The sequence below is a fragment of the Molossus molossus genome, unplaced genomic scaffold (genome assembly GCF_014108415.1).
Source record: "Molossus molossus isolate mMolMol1 unplaced genomic scaffold, mMolMol1.p scaffold_m16_p_14, whole genome shotgun sequence".
NCBI lineage: Eukaryota > Metazoa > Chordata > Mammalia > Chiroptera > Molossidae > Molossus > Molossus molossus.
In genome coordinates this window covers 11,551,988-11,578,373 of record NW_023425349.1, presented here as the reverse complement: position 1 = coordinate 11,578,373, position 26,386 = coordinate 11,551,988, and the positions used below count along the sequence as shown (strand labels likewise).

The 26,386-nt window shown below is 38.8% G+C and overlaps 1 protein-coding gene across 1 annotated transcript; it reads left to right on the top strand.

The window, feature by feature from the left end:
* The first annotated feature begins 1,951 nt into the window (after window positions 1-1,951).
* LOC118629809 (olfactory receptor 1J4-like) lies at window positions 1,952-25,929 on the top strand. Its single transcript, XM_036261452.1, has 2 exons — window positions 1,952-2,448; window positions 24,942-25,929. The coding sequence occupies exons 1-2, from the start codon at window positions 1,952-1,954 to the stop codon at window positions 25,927-25,929; spliced, it is 1,485 nt and encodes a 494-aa protein (XP_036117345.1).
* Window positions 25,930-26,386: the final 457 nt, after the last annotated feature.

Genomic DNA, 26,386 nt, shown 5'->3' with positions numbered 1-26,386 from the left:
CTCGAGTGAGGATAAAAAAAAAAAAAAAAGTAGCAAGAGAAAAGCAATTAGTTACCTACAAGGAAGTTCCCATAAGACTGTCAGCTGATGTCTCAAAAGAAACTTTGCAGGTCAGAAGGGAGTGGCAATAAATATTCAGAGTGATGAAAAGCAAGAACCTACAACCAAGATTACTCTATCCTGCAAAGCTGTCATTTAGAATCGATGGCCATATAAAGAGTTTCCCAGACAAGAAAAAGTTAAAGGAGTTAATCACCACCAAACTGTTATTAAATGAAATGTTGAAAGGTCTTTTTGAAGAAAAAGAAAATATATGAATTTAAAAAATGGCATCGAATACATATCTATCGACAATTGAATCTACAAGCAAAATGAACAGGGAGAACAGAAACATTCTCATAGATACAGAGAACATTTTGTTGCTTGCCAGATGGGAGGGGGGGTGGGGGAATGAGTGAAAAAAGTGAAGGGATTAAGAAGTACAAATTGGTTGCTAGACTGACAAACCTCAAAGGAAAGGGGGTTGGGGATTGGAAGAAATAAACCAAAGAACTTATATGCATAACCAATGGACACAGACAGCAGTATGGGAAAAGGCAGGAAAGGGGCAGGAATGGGGAGGAGGGGGTCAATGTGGGGGGGATGAGGAACATCTCTAATACATTTAACAATAAAGATAAAAAATTTTGATGAAAAAATAAATATAGAAAAAGAAGTAGAGAAAGATATTTTTAAAAAGTGGAAATATATACCATATTCATGGATTGGAAAAATCAATATTATTAAAATGTCCATACTACCCAAAGCAATCAACAGATACAATACAATCCCTTTTAAAGGAGCAAAGGCATATTTCACAGATCTAGAACAAATACTCCAAAAGTTTACATGGAACCAAAACAGACCCTGAATAGCCTCAGGAATTTTGTTTTTCTAATTTTTTTATCCTTGCCCGAGTATATTTTTCCATTTTTGTTCAGATAGAGTGGGAGAGAGAGACAGAAAGAGAGGGAAAGAGAGACACACACTGATGTGAGAGAGACACATTGACTGGTTGCCTCCCGCATGACCGCAACCCGGGCCGGGACAAACGGCAACTGAGGTACATGTCCTCGATCAGAACAGAACCCATGACTCATAGATCCATAATTCAACACTGTAACCATGGAGCCAAACCAGCCTGGGCACAAGAAGGACACAGTGGAAGGGATCATAATACCAAATACCAAGTTATACTACAAAGCAAGTGTAATCAAAAAAGCCTGGTACTGGCACAAGAATAGTCATATAGATAACTGGAACAAAACAGAGAACCCAGATATCAACCCAAGACAGTATGCCCAATTAATATGTGACAAAGGAGGTAAGAGCATACAATGGAGAAAAGACAGTCTCTTCAATAAATGGTGCTTGGAAAATTGCACAGCCATATGCAAAAAAAAAAATGAACCTAGATCACTAACTTACACCATACACAAGAATAAACTCAGAATGGATAAAAGACATAAATGGAACTTGTGAAACCATAAAAATCCTAGAAGAAAATGTAGGCATAAAAAGCTTATACATCATATGTAGAGGTATTTTCACTAATATATCACCTAAGGCAAGAGAAAGAAAGGAAAAAGTCATAAATAGGCTACATCAAATTAAAAAGCATCCCAGTCTTAGTAGTAATCTCTACACAGATTCAATATTCATTAAATCATGGTGAACAAAACAATGAACAACCTCTTCTTTCTGTGCAATGAGTTCTTGTTCTCTGTTTTAGGGGTGTGATGATTCCTGGAACCAGACAGAGATAGAGTGAAGATGCATACATCCACAGGTGTGAGAAATTATTAAGAGTGTAGTTAAAATTCATGTCCCAGCGAATATCAGTAGGAGATGTGATGGTCCTGGTCATCCTGAGATTCCCAACCATCTTCATCCCCAGCAGAAAAACAGCAGCATGAGGCCTGAGAACCAGAGCAGTGTGTCCGAGTTCCTCCTCCTGGGGCTCCCCATCCAGCCAGGGCAGCAGGGTGTGTTCTTCTCTCTGTTCCTGGGCATGTACCTGACCACGGTGCTGGGCAACCTGCTCATCATCCTGCTCATCAGGCTGGACTCTCGCCTGCACACGCCCATGTACTTCTTCCTCAGCCACTTGGCCATCTCTGACATCTCTCTTTCCTCTGTCACTGTCCCAAAGATGCTCGTGAACATGCAGACTCAGCGACAATCCATCTGCTATATGGGATGCATTTCTCAGGTGTGTTTTTTCATAATTTTTGCTGGTCTTGACAATTTCCTTCTTGCAGTAATGGCATATGACAGGTATGTAGCCATCTGTCACCCTCTGCACTACACCACCATCATGCGGGAGGGACTGTGCACTCTGCTGGTGGTTGTCTCCTGGATGCTCTCCAGTGCCCATGCTCTGTTGCACACCGTCCTCTTGGTCCGACTGTCCTTCTGTGCTGACATCACCATCACCCACTTCTTCTGTGATCTCACTGCACTACTGAAGCTGAGCTGCTCAGACATCTCTCTCAATATGCTCGTCATCTTTTTGGAGGGAGGATTTATTTACCTCCTGTCTTTGGGTATAGTTTTGGGTTCATATATCCGTATAGGGACAATCATCCTGAGGGTCCCCTCCACTAAGAAATTCTTAAAAGCCTTTTCTACCTGTGGCTCCCACCTCTTTGTGGTGTCTTTATACTATGGGACACTTGCAGCTGTGTACTTTTTCTCCTCATCCTGGGACTCCAAAGACGTAATTGCTTCAGTCATGTATACAGTAGCTACCCCCATTCTGAACCCCTTCATCTACAGCCTGAGGAACAGAGATATAAAACAGGCCTTAGAAATGTGTGTCAATAGGGTTAAGTTCTGTAAGGGACAATCACCAAATTGCCTTGTTGCACTCAGGAGCACAGTGAGGTAAATGTTCTAAAATTATTGTATGGTTGACACCTTCATATAACTTTAATAGAATATGCATTCTGTTGTCATGTATAAGTATTTAATATGTGAACTACGTCAAGTTTGCCATGGGGATTGTTCATAAGTCCTTGTTCTTAATTGATAGTTTTAGCTCTTTCATCATCTCTTATAATATATATGAAAATCTTATGCAAAAAAAATGATGTAGAATTATAATTGTGGATTTGTCATGTCTGTTTTGAGATATGTCAACTTTTACTTATGTATTCTTTTTTTTTTTTTAATCCTCACCCGAGGATATTTTTTCATTCATCATCAGGTAAAGTGGGAGGGAGGCAGAGAGAAAGAGATTGATGCGAGATAGACACATGGACTGGTTGCCTCCCGCACAACCTGACCAGAGCCGAGGACAAACCACAACTGAGGTATGTGCCTTTGACTGGAATTGAACTCACTGGTCTTCAGGCCAAAGCTCTTACCAATGAGCAAAACAGACCAAGGCTGCTTGTGTATTCTTTATTTTATGTTAAAGAAGACCCACTTATTTAGCATCACAATCTGCTTCTGGTGAACTTGGTTTTCTTTTTATTTTATTTTATATTTTATTGTACATATAATAAAAATAGTTTAATTATCTGAAAGACAGTATACAGGGCACATAAAAGGCAATAAAAATGTGATATAACAGATAATACATGAGACCACATTTATAAAATGCACACTTTTCTCAAACACATAGAAAATTGAGAAAAAATTGACTAGGTACTATCTATGAAATAAGTTTAGACAAACCCAAATCCATAATGAGACTAAATCATCTTGCCAAAATGCAATGGTATTAGAAGTAAAAATTATGATGCACCAATACATTCAAAAATTTAAACTATATGTGTAACATTTCTTTAGTCAAAGAATGAATCAGAGTGGGAATAATTACAGTTTTTAGAACTGAAAAATAAACTACAGTGCATCAAAACTTGTGAAGCATAGATGACGCAGAATTTAAAGTTTTTAATGATGTATTTATGACTAAACATTGAATTTAAAAAGATGACACTAAAAAAACAAAGTGAGACAGACACAAGGGTAAAAGGGAGGATGTGCTGATAAAAGCAGTAAGTCAAGGAAGAGATAGTAAAGAATTAGAAAAAAGTCAGTGAAACCAGAAAAAATCTTTTAAAACTACAAATTAAAGATTGATTTAGAAACATTACTGGCTAAGAAACAAAGCAAAGATACAAACAAGAGTTTTTAGAGATTATAAAAATAGACCTACAAATACAATGTGAAAATACCAGGAAGAACTTCACTGAAATGTATATAAATCACACATTTTCAGAACAATACAAATTATATAAATTTAGTCATATTAGTACAGATGACCAAATAAGTGTAACTGTGCGGAAAATAAAATTGCTAGTCAAAAATCTATTTGTAGAAAAGCACCCTTAATAAATAAATCTTTCTTGTGTAAATTATTTCTTTTTTTTCTAGTATTTTATTATTTTATTAATTAATTTTTGTTACAGATGTTTCTCCTTTTCCCCCCACTGATGCCCCCCTCCCCTTCTCTCCCTTCCCAGTCCCCAGCTTTGTTGTCCATGTCCATTGTTTATGCATACATGCTTATAAGTTCTGTGGTTTATCTCTCCCCACCACCCCCTCTTCTGTGGATTGTCAGTCTGTACCCCACTTCCACGTCTCTGGGACTACCCCATTCCTCAGACTGTTATGTTCATTATATTCCACAAATAAGTGAGATCATATATTACTTGTCTTTCTCTGTTTGGCTTGTTTCACTTAGGATGATACTTTCCAGGTCCCTCCATGTAGTCTCAAAGGATAAGAGATCTTTCTTTCTTACAGCTGCGTAGTACTCCATTGTGTATATGTACCACTGCTTTTTTATCCACTCGTCTACTGATGGACACTTGGGATGTTTCCAAATCTTAGCTATTGTAAATAGTGCTGCTACAAACATGGGGATACATATATTCTTTGTGATTGGTGTTTCGGGCTTCTTAGGGTATATTCCTAGAAGTGGGATCACTGGGTCAAATGGAAGTTCAATTTTTAATTTTTTGAGGTAACACCATATTGTTTTCCATAGTGGCTGCACCAGTCTGCATTCCCACCAGCAGTGTACTAGAGTCCCCTTTTCTCCACACCCTCGCCAACACTTGTTGTTTGATGATTTGTTGATGGCGGCCATTCTGACAGGTGTGAGGTGATACCTCATTGTTGTTTTAATTTGCATCTCTCTGATGATTAGTGATGATGAGCATTTCTTCATATGTCTCTTAGCCATTTGGATGTCCTGTTTGGAGAGGTGTCTATTTAGTTCCTCTGCCCATTTTTTAATTGGGTTCCTTGTCTTCCCTTTGTTGAGTTGTATAAGCACTCTCTATATGTTGGAAATTAACCCCTTATCTGATATATCATTGGCAATTATGCTCTCCCATACAGTGGGTAGCCTTTCTGTTTTGATGATTGTATCTTTTGCTGTGCATAAGCTTTTGAGTTTGATGTAGTTCCATGTGTTCATTTTCTCTTTTGTTTCTATTGCCGCTGGTGATGTATCAGTGAAAATTCTACTGCATATCATGTCTGAAGTTTTGTTGCCTACAGTTCCTTCTAGGATTTTGATGAATTCATGAGTCACATTTAAGTCGTTTATTCATTTTGACTTTATTCTTGTGTAGGGTATAAGTTGATAGTCTAGTTTCATTTTTCTGCATGTAGCTGTCCAATTTTCACAACACCATTTATTAAAGAGGCTGTCCTTACTCCACTGTTTGCTCTTGCCACCTTTGTCAAATATTAATTGAGCATATTGCCTTGGGTCCATTTCTGGGTTCTCTGTTCTGTTCCACTGGTCTATATGCCTGTTCTTCTGCCAGTACCAGGATATTTTGATTACAGTGGCTTTGTAGTATAACCTGAAATCTGGTAATGGGATCCCTCCAACTTTGTTCTTCCTTTTCAAGATTGCTGTGGCTATTCGAGGCCTTTTTGGGTTCCATATGAACTTTTGAAGTACTTGTTCTAATTCTGTGAAGTATGCCGTTGGTATTTTGATGGGGATTGCATTGAATCTATAGATTGCTTTGGGTAGTATGGACATTTTAATGATGTTAATTCTTCCAATCAATGAAAAAGTCATGTGCTTCCACTTTTTTATATCTTCCTCTATTTCTTTTTTCAATGACCTGTAGTTTTCTGTGAATAGGTCCTTTATTTCTTTGGTTAAGTTTATTTCTAGGTATCTTAATTTTTTTGCCACAATGGTAACTGGGATTGTTTTCTTAGTTTTTCTTTCTGTGAGTTCATCATTGGTGTATAAGAATGTCATCGATTTCTTGACATTAATTTTGTATTCTGCTACTTTGCAAATTCATTTATTAAGTCTAGTAAATTTTTTTTTTTTTTTATCCTCACCCGAGGACATTTTTCCATTTTTTGTTCAGGTAGAGTGGGAGGGAGAGAGAGGAACAGAGAGAGAGAGAGAAACATCGACGTGAAAGGAACACATCGAGTGGCTGCCACCCGCACAACCGACCAGGGCCGGGGACAAACTGCAACCGAGGTACGCGCCCTTAGCGGGAACCACACCCGGGTCTCTCAGGACCACAGGCCGATGCTCTAACCGCTGAGCCAAAACGGCCAGGGCAAGTCTAGTAAATTTTTGATGGAGTCTTTGGGGTTTTCTACGTATAGTATCATGTCATCTGCAAATAATGACAGTTTCACTTCCTCCTTTCCAATTTGGATTCCTTTTATTTTTTCTTCCTGTCTGATTGTGGCTAAGACTTCCAATACTATGTTAAATAAGAGTGGTGAAAGTGGGCATCCTTGCCTTGTTCCTGTTCTTAAGGAAAATGCTTTTAGTGTTTGCCCATTGAGTATGATGTGGTCTTATATATATGGCCTTTATTATGTCTAGATATGATCCCTTAATTCCCACATTGCTGAGCGTTTTTATCAGAAATGAATGCTGGATTTTGTCGAAGGCTTTTTGGCATCTATTGATATGATCATGTGGGGTTTTTTTCTTCATTTTACTTATGTGGTGTATCACGTTTATTGATTTGCGAATATTGTACCAGCCTTGCATCCCTGGGATGAATCCTACTTGGTCATGGTGGATAATTTTTTTGGAGTATTGCTGGATCCAATTTGCTAGTATTTGTCCAGGATTTTGGCGTCTATGTATATCAGGGATATTGGCCTGTAGTTTCCTTTCTTTCTTGTGTCTTTTTCTGGTTTTGGAATTAGAATTATGCTGGCTTCATAAAATGTGTTTGGAAGTCTTCCTTCTTCTTGAATTTTTTGAAATAGTTTGAGGAGAATGGGTGTTAGTTCTTCTTTGAATGTTCGGTAAAACTCCCCCATAAAGCCATCCAGTTCTGGGCTTTTGTTTGCTGGGAGAGTCTTGATTACATCTTCAATTTCTTCTGTAGTTATTGGTCTGTTCAAGTTTTCTATCTCTTCCTGGTCCAGTTTTGGGAGACTATGTGTTCTAGAAATATGTCCATTTCGCTTAGTTATCGAATTTGTTGCCATATAATTGTTTATAGTAGTTGTTAACGATGTTTTGTATTTCTGTGGTGTCAGTTGTTACCTCTCCTCTTTCATTTCTGATTTTGTGTATTTGGGGTCTCTCTTTTTGTTTCTTAGTGAGTCTAGCTAAGGGTCCATCAATCTTCTTTATCTTTTCAAAAAACCAGTTCTTTGTTTCCTTGATCCTTTGAATTGTTTTTATAGACTCTATGTCATTTATTTCTGCTCTGATTGTTACTATTTCCTTTCTTCTGGTTGCTCTAGGGTTTTCTTTTTGTTTGCTCTCTACTTCTTTAAGTTGTGAGGTTAGATAGTCTATTAGAGATTTTTCTGGTTTTTTGAGGAAGGCCTGTAGTGCTATGAACTTCCCTCTCAGAACTGCTTTCGCTGCATGCCATAGATTTTGTGTTGTTGTGTGTTCATATTCATTGATATCCAGGAAGTTTTTAATTTCTTCCTTGATCTCCTCGGTAACCCATTAATTGTTTAATAATATGCTATTTAGCCTCCATGTGTTCAAATGTCTTTGCATGTTCTTGTTGCAATTGATTGTAGTTTCATGCCATTGTGATCTGAGAAGATGCTTGATATGATTTCAATCTTCTTGAACTTGTAGAGACTTAGTTTGTGTCCTAACATGTGGTCTATCTTTGAGAATGTCCCATGTGCACGTGAGAAGAATGTGAATTCTGTAGTTTTGGGGTATAATTCTCTGTAGATATCTATTAAATCCACTTGGTCTAGTGCTTCATTTAGAGTCTCTATTTCCTTGCTAATTTTTTATCTAGAGGATCTATCCAGTGATGTCAGTAGGTGTTGAAGTCCCTTGCTATGATTGTATTGCTATCGATTTCTCCTTTGAAGTCCTCCAGAAGATTTTTAATATATTTTGGTGCTCCTATATTGGGTGCAGATATGCTTATCAAGTTTATATCTTCCTGTTGGATAGATCCTTTCAATATTATGTAGTGGCCTTCTTTGTCTCTAGTTATGGCCTTCATTTTGAAATCTGTTTTATCAAATATGAGTATTGCTACCCCAGCTTTTTTTCCCTTTCTGTGTGCTTGGAAGATTTTTTCCATTCCTTCACTTTCAAACTTTTGTTGTGATGTGGGTCTCTTGTAAACAACATATAGATGAGTCATGCTTTCTTATCCAATCAGCTACTCTGTGTCTTTTTATGGGAGCATTCATACCATTTACATTTAAGGTGATTATTGATATGTACTTAATTATTGCCATTTTTGTTTAGTGTGGTTCTATATTTCTTCCTATTTCTCCTGTTAATTACAGCAGTGCTAATTTCTTGCAGTGCTGGTGTGGTGCTAATGTATTCCCTTAGCACTTTTTTTTTCTTTTTTTTTTTGTCTGTGAAGCTCTTTATTTGACCTCCTATTTTGAATGATAGCCTTGCTGGGTAGAGTAATCTTGGAATCAGATCCTTGTTTTTCATGGCCTTGATTACCTCATGCCATTCCTTTCTGGCCTGTAGTATTTCTGTTGAGAAGTCAGCTGGGAGCCTTATGGGGGTTCCTTTGTTGGTAACCTGTTGCTTCTCTCTTGCTGCTTTTAGAATTCTCTCTTTGTCTTTAATTTTTGGCATTTTGTTTACTATGTGTCTTGGTATGGGTTCTTCTTACTTGGGGCTCTCTGTGCTTCTTGAACTTGAACGCCTACTTACTTCACCAAATTAGAGATATTTTCTGTCACGATTTCTTTGAATATATTCTCTAACCCTTGCTCATTTTCTTCTTCTTCGGGGACTCCTATGATGCGAATGTTATTACGTTTCCAGTTGTCCCACAGTTCTCTTGAGCTGTTTTCCTGTTTTTCTAATTATTTTTTCCTTTTGGTTTTCTGCTTGGTTGATTTTTTTCTACCCTATCTTCTAATTCACTGTTCTGGTCCTCAGCTTCCTCTACTCTGCTATTTAGACTTTCCAATGTGTTTTTTATTTCTGATATGTCATTCTTCATTTCTTCTTGGTGGTTTTTAATTTCCAACTGGTTGGTTTTTAATTTCCAACTGGTTGTCTTTTGTGTCTGTGATTAACCATTTTGGCTACCACAGTGGGCTTTGGAGCCTGCCCAATTTTCCTTGTGGGTGTTGGTGTTCTGCTGTTTGTGGCTCTCTCTCCTGGGTTTGGATGAGGCAAGGAGGACCCATGTTAAACACCACTGTCAAGTCTTAACTTTCCTCATTAGAGTTGCTAGCCCAGGGAATGGTAATTATCCTCTAGCTTTTTTGCCTGCAGGCTATTAGTAGTGGTCACCTGAAGAACCTTGGTTTCTGAGTTGCCTGAAAAACTCCCTCAGCTGCTCAGTGTAAGAGGATTTCCTGAGGGTGAGGCAGATGCTGGTTGTTAAAGGACCTCGATTTGCATTTCAATGGCCACTGGGTGGGGTTGAATCTCTGATGGAGGCGCCGCAGCCTCTCCCCAGGACCCTGGGAAGGAGTAAGATGACCACAGTCCTGCATGGCTGCAACTCAGCAAAAGCTCTGAGCACCCTCCAAATCCTGTTTATCTCCAACAGTTCCCATCCAGTTTACCCTCCCTCTGCCAGAGTCCAAGGTGAGTGGCTGCTGCTAATTTAACTTCTGTTCCTGCTCTGCACTGTGGAGCCGCTTGGGACTTTAACCCGAGGGCGCCGCTCCCAGTTAAGGGTGCCGCTCCCAGCTAAGGGCGCGGCTCCCAGCTAAGGCCATTGCTCCTGGCCGAGGCTGCAGCAGCTCCCAGCTGAGGCCGCAGGTCTCAGCAGAGGCCACAGGACCCAGCCAAGGCCGCTGCAGCTCTCAGCAGAGGGCACAGCTCCCAGCCGAGGGTGCAGCTCCCAGCCAAGGCTGCAGGTCCCAGCCCAGGCCACTGCCAACCCTGGGCTCCCGGCCTTCTCTTGCGTCTTCGCAAGCCTACCAGGATTGAGTCAGTGTCCCTGGTTATGTGGTCCTCCAAGCCACTTTTCGGTTGCCTTTTCCTGATGATTTGTCATTATTTTCGTTGTAATTCCAGTTTGGTTCTGGGAGATGGTCTGTGTAGCTTCCATTCACTCCATCGCCATTTTCAGTCTCCTCCTTTTTATTTTTTTAAATGAATCTTTTATTCTGGCCCTCATTGGCTTCAATCTGAACATACGCATCTCTTCACACTCAATGACATCATGTTGGCCAATTGCAGTCAGCCAGAATAATGATAATTACACTGTGAATGCTGCTATGTGCTACAAAGCAAGGCTGTCAGAAAAATAGAAATACTTTTTCAAAATGCATTAAGAGCACACCTCTTCATTTAGAATTAGGTAAAGATTCTAGCAATGGTTCCTACCATAACACATCTACTTCTGTATATTTGCTATATCTGTTTCACATTTATTCTCTTTTGTCTTCTACTCTGTTGATTCTTTAAATATATATTTATAATATTTTTATTTCATTTACCTTCTATTAAATTATTATCATACATTATTATAATTATTCTATAATTCTTTATTATGTTCTATGTAGAGAATATGTCTTACTGTCTCTTTAATTTTTTTTCATGGTAGTTTAATACACAAAACATAAAATTTACCATTTTAGCCATTTGAGGTATACAATTCAGTGGCATTTAGAACATGTATCACCAAAATCTCATTCCTAGACTCCTGAAAAAAAACTGTATAGCACATCAATGTAATTTAGTACTTTGCAACTATAAAAAATTACAAATATATTGATAAATCAGTATGGAGATATATCAGTATATACTTTTAAGGGGGGGGAGCTATGTGAAAAGAGAATTTATAGCTACTACTATTTACATAAAAAGGAGGGTGAAATAAAATATACATATGTCTTCCCATATGAGCAAAAAATAACACAGGTAGAATAAATCAGAAACTAATATGATCGTTTACCTACAGGAGGTGGGGCAGAGGGATGAGCAGATGAGTAGACTTACTGTATAGTTTTCACTGTTTCTTTTGCCACTAGGAAATAAACAGGAGAATTGGTAAATAAAGGAAAATAGAACAAATCAAAACAAATAAACCTAACTATATTTCAAATTAACCCCATCAACAGACCAAAAGGAAAATAAAATAAGTAACCTAAGTAATTGCTGAACCCAGAATTTTGTCTATACTTTTCAAAACACAAAACAAAAAATCTAGAAACCAAGTTTTAAGGGTACTTAGTATATGATTGACAGTGGTATGAGTTCAAGATTATGAAACAACTCACAATGTATCCAGTATTCACAAAATAAGTATACACTGAGGTAAAGTTGATGACTCCTCACTCTGGGAATGATGCTCGTACATGGCAAAGGAGAGGCTGGACAGGACTATAAAGTGTCCAACTAGTGGAGCTATTAGTTAGAACTCAGGGTTTTAGTTACTTGTTAATTTTTTAATTTTAGAGGATATGTGTTAAAGCTGAGGACAGTAAAATGAGAAAGGACTGGTGAAATGAGCCCAGTCTGGTCTGCTTTGGCTCACCTAGAAGTCAGACAAAAGGGCCTTGGACACAGGTTCAGGGGATTAGCCCGAGATAAACTCATGGGATTTAAAGTGTATAATTTGACTGAAATATATATGCTATATATGAACATCTATACTTTTCCCATCCCGTATTTATTTCTGTCCCACTGCTGACCCACCTTCTGTGAGCAAACATTCCTTCAGTGTCTTAGTTTCTAGTTCTTACTTCTTGTCTTTCTTTTATATACATTTACCATGTGGCTTCCCTGAGATCACTTAGAATTTTTGTAGGCAATAAACACACCTCAAGCTTCAAAATAAATACCAACAGTAATTGATTGTAACTCAGAGAATAAGAATCCACAAGTCCATAATTATATAAACAAATAAAAAACAATGAGTAGGGAAACACCATACTGTTTTCCAATGCCAGTTAGAGAAAGATAAATACCATATGAATTCACTAATATGTAGAATCCAATGAACAAAATAAACTGACAAAAAAAATGAACCCAGAAGCATGAATAGATGAAATAGACAGGGCAGTACCCAGTGGGAGGGGATGGGGGTGACTGGATAGAGAAGGGGAAGAGATTAACAAAATAACATATATGCATACCCCATGGACATGAACAATAGTTTGGCAAAGGCCAAGGAAGGGAAATACATGGGTGGGTAGAGTTGGGCAAAAGGCAGAAAAAGAGGGACACCTGCCATAATGTCAACATTAAAATTTTTTAATTCAAAAAACTGAAAACTAAGGGTGTCAATGAGGTAAAAAAGGAGAAACATCTGTAACAAAAATAAAATAAAAAATAAAAAAAATCTTTAAATAATAATAAATCAGGCACCACAGCAACATAAGAATGGGAAAAAAAAAAACTGAAAACTAAATAAAATCCAGTACATTGAAAGAAGAAGAAGAAACAGAGAAAAAAAGAAAAACACAGGCATAAAATAAAAATGGCAACTAATAGCTATCTATCAATAATAACCTTAAATGTAAATGGATTAAATGCTCCAATCAAAAGACATAGGGTAGCTGATTGGATAAGAAAGCATGACCCATATATATGTTGTGTTGTCTACAAGAAACTCACCTCACAACAAAAGACTCACTCAGGATGAAAGTGAAGGGATGAAAAAAAATTTACCAAACAAACGGAAAAAAAAAAAGCTGGTGTAGCAATAGTAATATCCAACAAGATAGACATCAAAACAAGGGCCATAATAAGAGACAAAGAAGTTCACTACATAATATTGAAAGGATCAATCCGACAAGAAGATATAACATTGGTAAACATATATGAACCAAATATGGGGACTCCAAAATATATTTTAAAACTTTTGGAGGACTTCAAGGGAGAGATCAATAGCCATACAATCTTAGTGAGTGATTTTAACACCCCACTGACAACACTGGATAGATCTTCCAGACAAAAACTTAACAAGGACATAGAGTTATTAAATAACAACCTATATCAGTTGGACTTAACTGATATTTACAGAACATTTCACCCCAAAGCTGCAGAATATACATTCTTCTCAAGTGCACACAGGATATTCTCAAATATAGACCACATGTAAGGATACAAAGTAAGCCTCTACAAGTTCAAAAAGATGGAAATCATATCGAGCATATTCTCAAAAACAATGGCATGAACTAGAACTCAATTATAACAGAAACACACAAAAACATTCAAACACATAGAGGCCAAATAGCATGTAATTAAACAATGAATGGGTTACAAACAAGATCAAGGAAGGAATTAAAAACGTCCTGAAAACCAATGAAAATGAACACACAACACCACAAAATCTATGGGATGAAGCAAAAGCAGGCCTGAGAGGGAAGTTCATAACACTACAGGCCTACCTCAAGAAAAAAGAAAAATTCCTAATTGACTCTCTAAAGCTGCAACTTAAATATCTAGAAAAAAAACAAAAACCCAGAGCTAGCACACCTAGTGGACAGCTGCAGACCACATCGAGGCACAACCACCCAACCATTTTCAAAAGTGAGACACTCAATGAATTGACTCAGTAGATAACAGAGCCCTACTGAAGTAAGTCTTGCTTTGTGTGGTGGGCCCTTATATGACTGATCCTCCAAGGTAGTCAGAGGCCAGTGGTCAGTGGGCACAGCCAGTCATTGCACCTGATCAACCTGAGTAAATCCCTCCCATTGATAGGCCAACAGCAATCAAGGCTCAATTACAAGAGAAGGGTGTACAGTCCATATTAGGGGTGCATCTTGAGGGTTATCAGGGAGACTGTGCCACTGGATCCTATAGGACACGCATTAAAATAGGCCACCCTACAAAACCTAGAAGACATAGCAACTCTTCCTAATACATAGAAATAAACAGAGGGAAGCACCCAAAATGAGTACACAAAGAAACATGTCCCAAGTGAAAGAACAGAACAAAATTCCAGGAAAAGAACTAAACAAAATGGAGATAAGCAATCAATCAGATGCAGAATTTAAAACACTGGTTATAAAGATACTGAAGGAACTTAGTCAGACCTTCAGGAGCTTAATGAGATTTCCAAGAAACTAAGTGAGAATATCAACAACATAAAAAAATAAAATAAATAAAAAAAAAAACAGTCAGAAATGAAGGATGCACTAACTGAAATAAAGAATAATTTACAGCCCTGGCCAGTTTGGCTCAGCAGTTGGAGTATAGGTCTGTGGACTAGAGAGTCCTGGGTTTGGTTCCCACTAAAGGCACATACCAAAAAAAAAGAATACTTTACAGAGAATCAATAGTAGAGTAGGTGAAACCAAGAAGCAAACTGTTGAATTGGAATATAAAAAAGCAAAAAAACACCCAATCAGAACAACAAAAAGAAAAAAGAATCCAAAAAAAAGAGGACAGTGTAAGGAGCCTCTGGGACAACATCAAGTGTACCAACACTCGCATCGTGGGAGTGCCAGAAGGAGAAGAGAACCTATTTGAAAAACTAGATATACCAAAATGGCGGCAGAGTAAATGGAAGCTACACAGATCATCTCCCAGGACCAAACTGGAATTACAACAAAAATGAAGAAAATCATCAGGAAAAAAGAAACAGAAAAGCAGTTTGCGAGGATCATATAACCAGGGACCCTGACTCGATCCTGGTAGGTTTACAGAGGCACGAGAGGGAGGCTGGGAGCCCAGAGACTGCAGCAGTGTTAGCTGTGAGCAGTGCCTTAGCTGTGAGCGCCCTCAGGTTAAACTCCCAAGTGGCTCCACAGCACAGAGCTGGGACAGAGGTTAAAATAGCCACAGCCACTCAACTTGGGCTCCAGAAGAGTGAGAATGGACTGGACTGGATCTGTGTGGGGACACTTGAAATTTGGAGGGCACCCAGAGTTTTTGCTGAGTTGTGGCCATGCAGGACTGTGGTCATCATATTCCTTCCCAGGGCTCTGGGGAGAGGCAGTGGCCCTTCCCTCGGATATTCAACCCCACCCAGTGGCCATTGAAATGCAAATTGAGGTGCATTAACAACCAGCAGCTGCCCCATCCTCAGGAAATCACCTTATGCTGAGCACCTGAGGGAGTTTTTCATTCACTGAGAACCCAAGGCTCTTCAAGCAACCACTACTGATAGCCTCCAGGCAAAAAGCTAGAGGATAACTGTACTATTACCGGGCTAGAAACTCTAACCAGGAAAGTGAGACTTGACAGTGGTGTTTAACATGGGTCCTCCCTGGCTCATCCAAACCCAGAAGAGGGAGCCACAAACATCAGAACACCAACACCCACAGGAAAAACTTGGCAGGCTCCAAAGCCCACTGTGATAGCCAAAATGGTTAATCACACACACAAAAGACAAATGAAAGAACAAGAGACCTCTACTGAGGATGAAATAAATGAGGTGCAGTTAAGCAAGTTAACAGAACTAGACTTCAGAGCCATGATCTTGAGGAAGCTCAACAGCATGTGTAAGGACATGAACACCATGAGTAAAGACATAAAAATGTTGAAAATAAACCAGTTGGAAATTAAAAATCACCAAGAAGAAATGAAGAATGACATAGCAGAAATAAAGAACACATTGGAAGGTCTAAATAGCAGAGTAGAGGAAGCAGAGGACCAGATCACTGAATAGAAGACAGGGTAGAAAAAATCAACCAGTCAGAAAACCAATAGGAAAAAAAAAACAATTAAAAAACAGAAGGACAACTTAAGAGAACTTTGGGACAACTGGAAATGTAATAATATTTGTATCATAGGAGTCCCCGAATAAGAAGAAAATGAGCAAGGGTTAGAGAGTATATTTGACGAAATAGTGACAGAAAACATCCCTAATTTGGTGAAGGAAGAAGGCATTCAAGTTCAAGAAGCACAGAGAGCCCCAAGTAAGAAGAACCCAATCAGGCCCATACCAAGACACATAGTAATCAAAATGCCAAAAAAATTAAAGACAAAGAGAGAATTGTTAAGGCAGCAAGAGATAAGCAACAGGTTACCTACATAGGAAACCTCATTAGGCTCTCAGCTGACTTCTCAACAAGAAACACTACAGGCCAGAAGGGAATGGCATGAGGTAATCAAGGTCAAGAAAAACAAGGATCTGAATCCAAGACTTCTCTACCCAACAAGACTATCATTCAAAATAGAAGGTCAAATAAAGAGCTTACTGAACAACAACAACAAAAAAGGCTAAGGGAATACATTAGCACCAAACCAGCACAGCAAGAAATGGTAAAAGGACTGCTGTAATTAGCAGGTGAAATAGGAAGAAAAATAGAACCACACTAAACTAAAATGGCAATAAATAAGTACATATCAATAACCACCTTAAATGTAAATGGATTGAATGCTCTGATAAAAAGACACAGAGTAGCTGATTGGATAAGAAAGCATGACTCATCTATATATTGTTTACAAGAGACCCACCTCAAAACAAAAGACTCACATAGGTTGAAAGTGAAGGAATGGAAAAAAATCTTCCAAGCACTCAGAAAGCAAAAAAAAAGCTGGGGTAGAAATACTCATATTTGATAAAATAGATTTCAAAATGAAGGCCATAACTAGAGACAAAGAAGGCCACAACATAATATTGAAAAGATCTATCCAACAGGATGTTATAACCTTTATAAACATATATGCACCCAATATAGGAACACCAAAATATATTAAAAATCGTCTGGAGGACTTTAAAGGAGAAATCAATAGCAATACAATCATAGCAGGAGGCTTCAATACTCACTGACATCACTGGATAGATCCTCTAGACAAAAAAAATTAACAAGAAAACACAGACTCTAAAAGAAGCACTAGACCAAATTGATTTAATAGATATCTACAGAGAACTACACCCCAAAACTACAGAATTCACGTTCTTCTCAAGTGCACATGGGCCATTCTCAAACAGAGACCACATGTTAAGATACAAACTAAGTCTCTACAAGTTCAAAAAGATTGAAATCATATCAAGCTACATCTCAGATCACAATGGCATGAAACTAGAAATCAATTGCAACAAGGACATGCAAAGACATTTGAACACATGGAGGCTAAATAGCATGTTATTAAACAATTAATGGGTTACCGAGGAGATCAAGGAAGAAATTTAAAACTTCATGGAAACCAATGAAAATGAACACACAACAACACAAAATTTATAGGATGCAGCTAAAGCAGTTCTGAGAGGGAAGTTCATAGCACTACAGTACTACCTCAAGAAACAAAAAAAATCTCCAACAGATTATCTAACCTCACCACTTAAAGAACTAGAGAGCAAACAAAAAGAAAACCCCAGAGTAAGTAGAAAGAAGGAAATAGTAAAGATCAGAGCAGAAATAAATGACAGAGTCCAAAATAACAATTCAAAAGATCAATGAAACAAAGAGCTGGTTTTTTGAAAAGATAAACAAGATTGATGGACCCTTAGCTAGATTCACCAAGAAACAAAGAGAACCCAAATACACAAAATCAGAAATGAAAGAGGAGAAGTAACAACAGACGCCACAAAAATACAAAACATTATTGTTACATAGTTAACTACTATGAACAATTATATAAAAACAAATTCAACAACTAAGCGAAATGGACAAATTTCTAGAAACACATAGTCTCAGAAACTGGTGCTGGAAGAGATAGAAAATTTAAACAGATCAATAACAACTAAGGAAATTGAAGAGGTAATCAAAACTCTCCCAACAAACAAAAGCTCAGGCCCAGATGGCTTCACGGGGGAGTTTTACCAAACATTCAAAAAAGAACTAATACCCATTCTCCTCAAACTATTTCAAAAAATTCAAGAAGAAGGGAGATTTCCAAACTTGTTATATGAGTCCAGCATAATTCAAATTCCAAAACCAGAAATATACATTACAAAGAAAGAAAATTAAAGGCCAATATCCCTCATGAACATAGATGCCAAATCCTGAACAAAATACTAGCAAATCGGATCCAGCAATACATCAAAAAAATTATTCACTATGACCAAGTGAGATTCATCCCAGGGATGCAAGGTGGGTACAATGCACACAAATCAATACATGTGATACAACACATAAATAAAATTAACAATAAAAACCACATGATTATATCAATAGATGCCAAAAAAGCATTCAACAAAATCCAGCACCCATTTCTGATAAAAATGCTCAGCAATGTGGAAATAAAGGGATCATATCTCAACTTAATAAAGGCCATATATGAAAGACCTACAGCCAACATCATACACAATGGGCCAAAACTAAAAGCATTTCCCTTAAGAACAGGAACAAGGCAAGGATGCCCACTTTCACCACTCTTATTTAACATAGTATTGAAGTCTTACCCACAGCAATCAGACAGGAAGAAAAAATAAATAGGATCCAAATTGGAAAGGAGGAAGTGAAACTGTCATTACTTGCAGATGACATAACACTATACGTAGAAGATCATAAAGACTCCATTAAAAATTTACTAGATTTAATAAATGAATTTGGCAAAGTAGCAGGATACAAAATTAACGTCAAGAAATTGATGGCATTCTTTTTTTTTTTCTTTTTTTTTTTTAATCCTCATCCGAGGACATTTTTCCATTTTTTGTACAGACAGAGTGGGAGGGAGAGAGAGGAAGAGAGAGAGAGGGAAACATCGATGTGAAAGGGACACATCAAGTGGCTGCCACCCGCACGACCAACCAGGGCCGGGGACAAACTGCAACCGAGGTATATGCCCTTAGCGGGAACCGAACCCGGGTCTCTCCGGACCGCAGGCGGACGCTCTAACCACTGAGCCAAACTGGCCAGGGCTCGATGGCATTCTTATACACCAATGATGAACTCACAGAAAGAAAAACTAAGAAAACAATCCCATTTACCATTGCAGCAAAAAAAATTAAGATACCTAGGAATAAACTTAACCAAAGAAATAAATGACCTATACGCAGAAAACTACAGGTCATTGAAAAAAAAAATAGAGAAAGATATAAAAAAATGGAACCACATAACTTTTTCATTGATTGGAAGAATTAACATCATTAAAATGTCCATACTACCCAAAGGAATCTATAGATGCAATGCGATCCCCATCAAAATACCAATGACATACCTTACAGAACTAGAACAAATACTTCAAAAGTTCATATGGAACCAAAAAAGGCCTTGAATAGCCACAGCAATCTTGAAAAAGTAGAACAAAGTTGGAGGGATCACATTACCAGATTTCAGGTTATACTACAAAGCCATTGTAATCAAAACAGCCTGGTACTGGCACAAGAACAGGCATATAGACCAGTGGAATAGAACAGAGAACCCAGAAATGGACCCCAGACAATATGCTCAATTAATATTTGACAAAGGTGGCAAGAGCATACAGTGGAGTAAGGACAGCCTCTTTCATAAATGGTATTGGGAAAATTGGACAGCTACACGCAAAAAAAAAAAAAATGAAACTAGACCATCAACTTATACCCTACACAAGAATAAACTCAAAATGAATAAAAGACTTAAATGTGACTCATGAATCCATAAAAATCCTAGAAGAAACTGTAGGCAACAAAATTTTAGACATCATACAAAGCAGAATTTTCACTGATACATCACCTAAGGCAATAGAAACAAAGGAGAAAATGAACACATGGGACTACATCAAACTCAAAAGCTTCTGCACAGCAAAAGATACAATCATCAAAATGGAAAGGCTACCCACTATATGGGAGAGCATAATTGCCAATGATATATCAGATAAGTGGTTAATCTCCAGTATATATAGTGCTCATACAAAACAACAAAAGAGCCCTGGCCGGTTTGGCTCAGCGGTTAGAGCGTCGGCCTGCGGTCCGGAGAGACCCGGGTTCGGTTCCCGCTAAGGGCACGTACCTCGGTTGCAGTTTGTCCCCAGCCCTGGTTGGTCGTGCGGGTGGCAGCCACTCGATGTGTTCCTTTCACATCGATGTTTCCCTCTCTCTCTCTCTTCCTCTCTCTCCCTCCCACTCTGTCTGTACAAAGAATGGAAAAATGTCCTTGGATGAGGATTTTTAAAAAAAAAAAAAAAAAAAAAAAAGAAAGATAAAGAACCCAATTAAAAAATGGGCAGAGGAACTAAATAGACACCTCTCCAAACAGGACATCCAAATGGCTAAGAGACATATGGAGAAATGCTCAACATCGCTAATCATCTAATGCAAATTAATGCAAATTAAAACAACAATGAGGTATCACCTCATACCTGTCAAAATGGCCGCCATCAACAAATCATCAAACAACAAATGTTGGCAAGAGTGTGGAGAAAAGGGGAGTCTAATACACTGCTGGTGGGAATGCAGACTGCTGCAGCCACTATGGAAAACAATATGATGTTACCTCAAAAAATTAAAATGTTTTAACTTCCATTATAACTTCCATTTGACCCAGTGATCCCACTTCTAGGAATATACCCCAAGAAGCCTGAAACACCAATCAGAAAGAATATATGTACCCCCATGTTTGTAGCAGCACTATTTACAATAACTAATATCTGGAAACAGCCCAAATGTCCATCAGTAGACGAGTGGATAAAAAAGCAGTGGTACATATACACAATGGAGTACTATGCAGCTGTAAGAAGGAAAGTACTTTTATCCTTTGAGACAACCTGGAAGGACCTGGAAAGTATTATGCTGAGTGAAACAAGCCAATCGGAGAAAGACAAATATCACACAATATTAATTTTTGTGGAATATAATGAACAAAACCAGCTGAGGAACAAAATCGACCCAGAGACATGGAAGTGGAGTGCAGACTGATCAACCTCAGAAGAGGGGGATGTGGGGGGAGGAAAGAGATAAACCACAGAATTTTACGCATGTGTGTAAACAAGGACACAGACAATAATGCTGGGAGGTGGGGTTAAGGATGGGGAGGAGTGTGTCAATGGTGGGGGGAGGGGAATATCAGTAACAAAAATTGATTAATTAATTAAAAATAAATATTAAAAAAAACAAAAAATAAACAATGAGTGGGGAATGAGGAGGAATAAGTATACAGCCTTCTTATAGAAGAACATAGAAGAAATGGCAGAATGAGATAAATCACCATTTGGCCAATACATATACAATGACTTGTCATATAAGAATCAACACTGGATGATAAATACAGAGGGTGATATTTGAATAAGGAAAACATGTTTATAGAGTATTAAAATATCTGCCCATATGATACCTACCATTACAAGGTTAAATAATAACTTAATAAAAATGGTAACTTTAGAGTAGAGAATCTGGCAGACACCACCTTAGCCAACTGATAAGGATAAAAACATTAGGAATTGGAAAAATTGTTGTCATGTGCCTTGTAATAATATGCTCTGTGGTATAACTGCTGAAAATCTAAGGCTGAAACATATATACATACAAACACCTAGAAGGTAAACATAGTAAAATGTTAATCACTGAAAAAAATCTGTGTAAAGCCTGTCCTTAAATTCTTTTTATTTTTACTTTTTCTTTATTGATTTTATTTTGTTATTATTTTATTTTTGTTACAGATGTTTCCCCTTTTTCCTCCATTGACACCCTCCTCCCGCCCCCAACCCCTCCTCCTGTCCTTTAATTCTTGATATGATTTTTACAACTTTTCTATACCTTTAAAATCACTTTAAAATAAAATGTTGAAACATCCTTTGTCCCAGCTGGAACAATGCCCAAGAAGAAAGAAGTTCAGGGCATGACTGGAATCAAAACACTGTCCCCTAGGACTCCAGTCCCTCTGGCGCTTGGACACCCAGCTCCCCAAAGGGCAGTCAGAAACCAGCCAGAAGCGTGGGGACTTTCACTCAGTCTCTCATTAGTAATTACCTGTTATCTTTGGACTCATTCCTTTGGAGCTGCTTAAGGAAAATGAAAGTGTGTAGAAGTGCCAAGGCCACAGATACTTCTTCTAGCTGTCTGGGTGTTGGGCCTCCTGAAGGAAACCTGAGAGTTGGGCAACAGTCTGGAGCAGAAGGTGTCTGAGGGACCAATGATGGGCACAGGTCAGAGGAGCTGGACATCTGCACTTGGCGATGGATCAGCATGTGTGCTGGTGTGTTCAGGTATGAGACTCAGTGTCCATGATGGTGTGTTTGTGTGTGTCTGCATATATCATGTACACCTGTGTACCTATAATTTTAAAATTGTGTGTGTGCGTGTGTGTGTGTGCTGTGTATCTGACTCACAGCCCTGTATTAGTGCTTATACATCCAGTTATCATCCTCCCGACATGTGAGTAGGGACTCCTGATTCATGTCTGTGATCATAAATATTTGCACAAGTCTGAGCACCGGGAGTGAGACTGTTATCTCTGCTGGGACAAGAAGATGTCCAACCTCATGGGAACCAAGGTCAGGTCAGAGAGGGCTCAGACCTCTGCTCACCAGCGTGTGCTGGGGCACATGTGAGCTGTTTGTGGGTGACACACTCGTGTATGAGGCCAGAATGGAATGGTGTTTGCTTTTTCTGTGTGTATGTGACCATGTGCATGTGGTGTTGGTGGTAGTTTAATGACTGTCCTGTGACTGAATAGGCCTAACTGCCCCATGCTCACTGCCTCCCCAAGGAAGGGAGGGAATCATGTCTGTAATTAATAGGAAGGTGTGTGCTGCTTGTTGTAGTAAGAGTGAACTGTGTGTTCATGTGTGTTGTTGGTGTGTGTTTCTTGTGAGATTTTTGAGTAGTTTGAGGTTTTGTGTGTTTTTGGTGATGTGTCTGTACAGTGCATGAATTATGTCTATGTGGTGAGTTGAGTGTTTACCAGGTGTGTTCTGAGTCAGGTATGTTGTTGTGCATTGGAAGTGTGTTTGTGGGTGAGTGGTCCACCATTGTGTGTTGTGTATGTCTGACATTGTGTGGTACTTACAACTTGTATGTATGCATATGCGTGTTTATGAGCTGACTCACATATTGGTTATTCTTCTCTTAGGATGAAAATTTGGTCACAAGTGACTGACATTCTTGAATCAGCAGAAATAATTTGTGTGTGTGAGGGGTGTCTGATCTGCAGCTGTGACTCAAGTATGTCCTTAACTGTCCTCCTTCTGGGGCACCATGAGCTGAGATAACCACACTCTGAGCAACTCCCAGGGTCTTGAATCAAACTGCTATCATTTCCATGTTGCGAGTGTGAACAAGTCGCTCTGAATGTGCAACCTCTTCTTTACTTTATTGACATCTCAGGGAGGGGGAAATAAACAGCAGGCATCATGCTGTGTGATGTTATTGGGCAGAGTCACCATCAAATAGTGGTGAGATGTTTGGAAATTACGTAAATCCTTGGCCTCAGTTTCCACATGTATAAAATAGAAAGAATTACACTGATTTGTGACTCTTACAGAGGCTCTTAGTAAATACTTATTGTCTATAGAAGGTTAATGTGTTTGAGTACTTATTGTCAGTTGAAAAGTATATAAATATAAAGCAATAAAATGATGTAGTACAGGGACTAAGAAAATTTGGACAATTTATTATCTTCACAGCTTTAAGATAATGCTTGGATCCCTGACACCGAAGGAAAGTTGGCACGTTTAATGGTGAGGAGCCTGGTTTCTGACACAGAGACATATTAGACTGCAGCCCTATGAAGATGTTAGTACTTGGTAATTTTCTATTTATACAAAGTAGTGATTATATATTGTTATATAAGTTCCTTGTCACATATATGATACTTGCAGATATACACAATTGTGTGTGCCATTCTATCTGATATAGAACTGAGTGTGCCTATAGGATTGAGGTCATTTATGTTTCTGTATCCTAAAAGCTACAATAGTAGATAAAAACATATTTTGGGTGCACTATAAAGAGGTTTGAACATCTGGGAATATAGGGCTGATGTGTGGTTTTAATTAGGGAATGTAGGTCACGTCCTTAGTCAAGTACAAAAAATGTTCACCATAGTGGTCGGCATTATAATGAAAGATAGTGTGTGGATATGTGGAGATATACTGGCATCACATGGTTTCAAATGAACACCCATTTCTTGCTTTTCCATAAGTTACAGCTGTGGGTCAATGGGACCCGGCAGGTGCACAGGAGTGTGACTGTGCTCCAACAAGGCCACTCAGCTCTGCAGTCTCATGTTACTTTAAGGCAGAAACAACTGACACCAGTTTGCAGAGACTCAATTTCTATTTCTGCCACAGTGAATTACTACGGTTTAGCGCTGATCTAGTGCAGAAAGTGTCCCTTCATGCTCATCAAGATGCAAACATAACAGTGGGGACCTTGCTTTTCCTGTTCACAGCTGCATCTCAGTCTTAGTAGAGGTCCCGACAATGACTTGATGTTCAATAAACAATGGTGATGAAACAGTGAATGTTCATTTGCTTCTGTGCAATGAGGTCTTGTTGACTGACTTGGGGGTTCTATGATTCCTGAAGCTAGACAGAGATAGAGCAAAGATGCATACATCTACAGGTGTGAGAAATTATTAAGAGTTTAGTTAAAATTCATGTCCCAGCGTATGTCAGTAGGGGATGTGATGGTCCTGGTTGTCCTTTCTAGGTCCCTGAGATTCCCAAACCATCTTCTTTCCCAGCAGAAGGAGAGCAGCATGAGGCCTGAGAACCAGAGCAGCGTGTCCGAGTTCCTCCTCCTGGGGCTCACACTCCGGCCAGGGCAGCAGGGCGTGTTCTTCACCCTGTTCCTGGGCATGTACCTGACCACGGTGCTGGGCAACCTGCTCATCATCCTGCTCATCAGGCTGGACTCTCGCCTGCACACGCCCATGTACTTCTTCCTCAGCCACTTGGCCTTCTCTGACATCTCTCTTTCCTCTGTCACTGTCCCAAAGATGCTCGTGAACATGCAGACCCAGCGACAATCCATCTCCTATGTGGGATGCATTTCTCAGTTGTATTTTTTCATACTCTTTGGTTCTCTTGACAATTTCCTTCTTGCAGTGATGGCATATGACAGGTATGTGGCCATCTGTCACCCTCTGCACTACACCACCATGATGAGGGAGGGGTTGTGTGTGCTGCTGGTGTGTGGCTCCTGGATGGTTGCCTCTGTCCACGCCCTTTGTCATACCCTCCTTTTAGTGCGACTGACCTTCTGTGCTGACATCACCATCACCCACTTCTTCTGTGATCTCACTGCACTACTGAAGCTGAGCTGCTCAGACATCTCTCTTAACATGCTCGTCATCTTTGCAGAGGGAGGATTTCTTTACCTCCTGCCTATGGGTATTGTTTTGGGCTCATATATCCATATAGGAACCATCATACTGAGGGTGCCCTCCACTAAGAGACTGGTAAAAGCCTTTTCTACCTGCGGCTCCCACCTGTTTGTGGTGTCATTATACTATGGGACACTTGCAGGTGTTTACTTTTTCTCCTCATCATGGGACTCCAAAGACATCATTGCTTCGGTCATGTATACGGTAGTTACCCCCATGCTGAACCCCTTCATCTACAGCCTGAGGAACAGTGATATAAAACAGGCCTTAGAAATGTGTGACCGTAGGGTTAACTTCTTTAAGTGGCAATCACGAAATCCTCTTATTGCAGTTAGGAGCACAGTGAGATATGTCTCCTAAAATTATTGTATGGTTGATATCTCCATATAACATTAATAGAGTAAGCATTTTGTCTTCATGTATACATGCTGTTAATATGCCACCTAGGTCAATTTTGTTACTTGGATTAGTAATGATTCTTTATTCCTAATTAATATTTTTCACTTGTTCATCATGTCTTATAAGTTATATGCAAAATCTGATGAATACATATTGCACAATTATAATTGTGAATTTGTCTTTTTTTTTTTTTTTTTGGTGACATGTCGGTTTTTGCTTATGGATTTTTATGCTATGTATGAGCAACACTGATTTACCATCATGATGTCCTCTGGGTGTTTTTTTGTTTTTTGGGGTTTTTTTTTTTTTTTTTGCCCTTTTTTATGCTGGCATCCATTGCTTCAAGCTGAAGGTGCACATCTCTTCCCACCTCACAATCAATGACATCATGTTGCGAACTGCAATTAGCCATGATAAA

Bases quoted from the DNA above. Each gene is read 5' to 3' on its own strand.
- LOC118629809 (XM_036261452.1), top strand. From the start codon at position 1,952: ATGAGGCCTGAGAACCAGAGCAGTGTGTCCGAGTTCCTCCTCCTGGGG. The intron at 2,449-24,941 runs GTCCTTCTGTGC...GAAGGAGAGCAG, and splicing joins ACCGTCCTCTTGGTCCGACT to CATGAGGCCTGAGAACCAGA.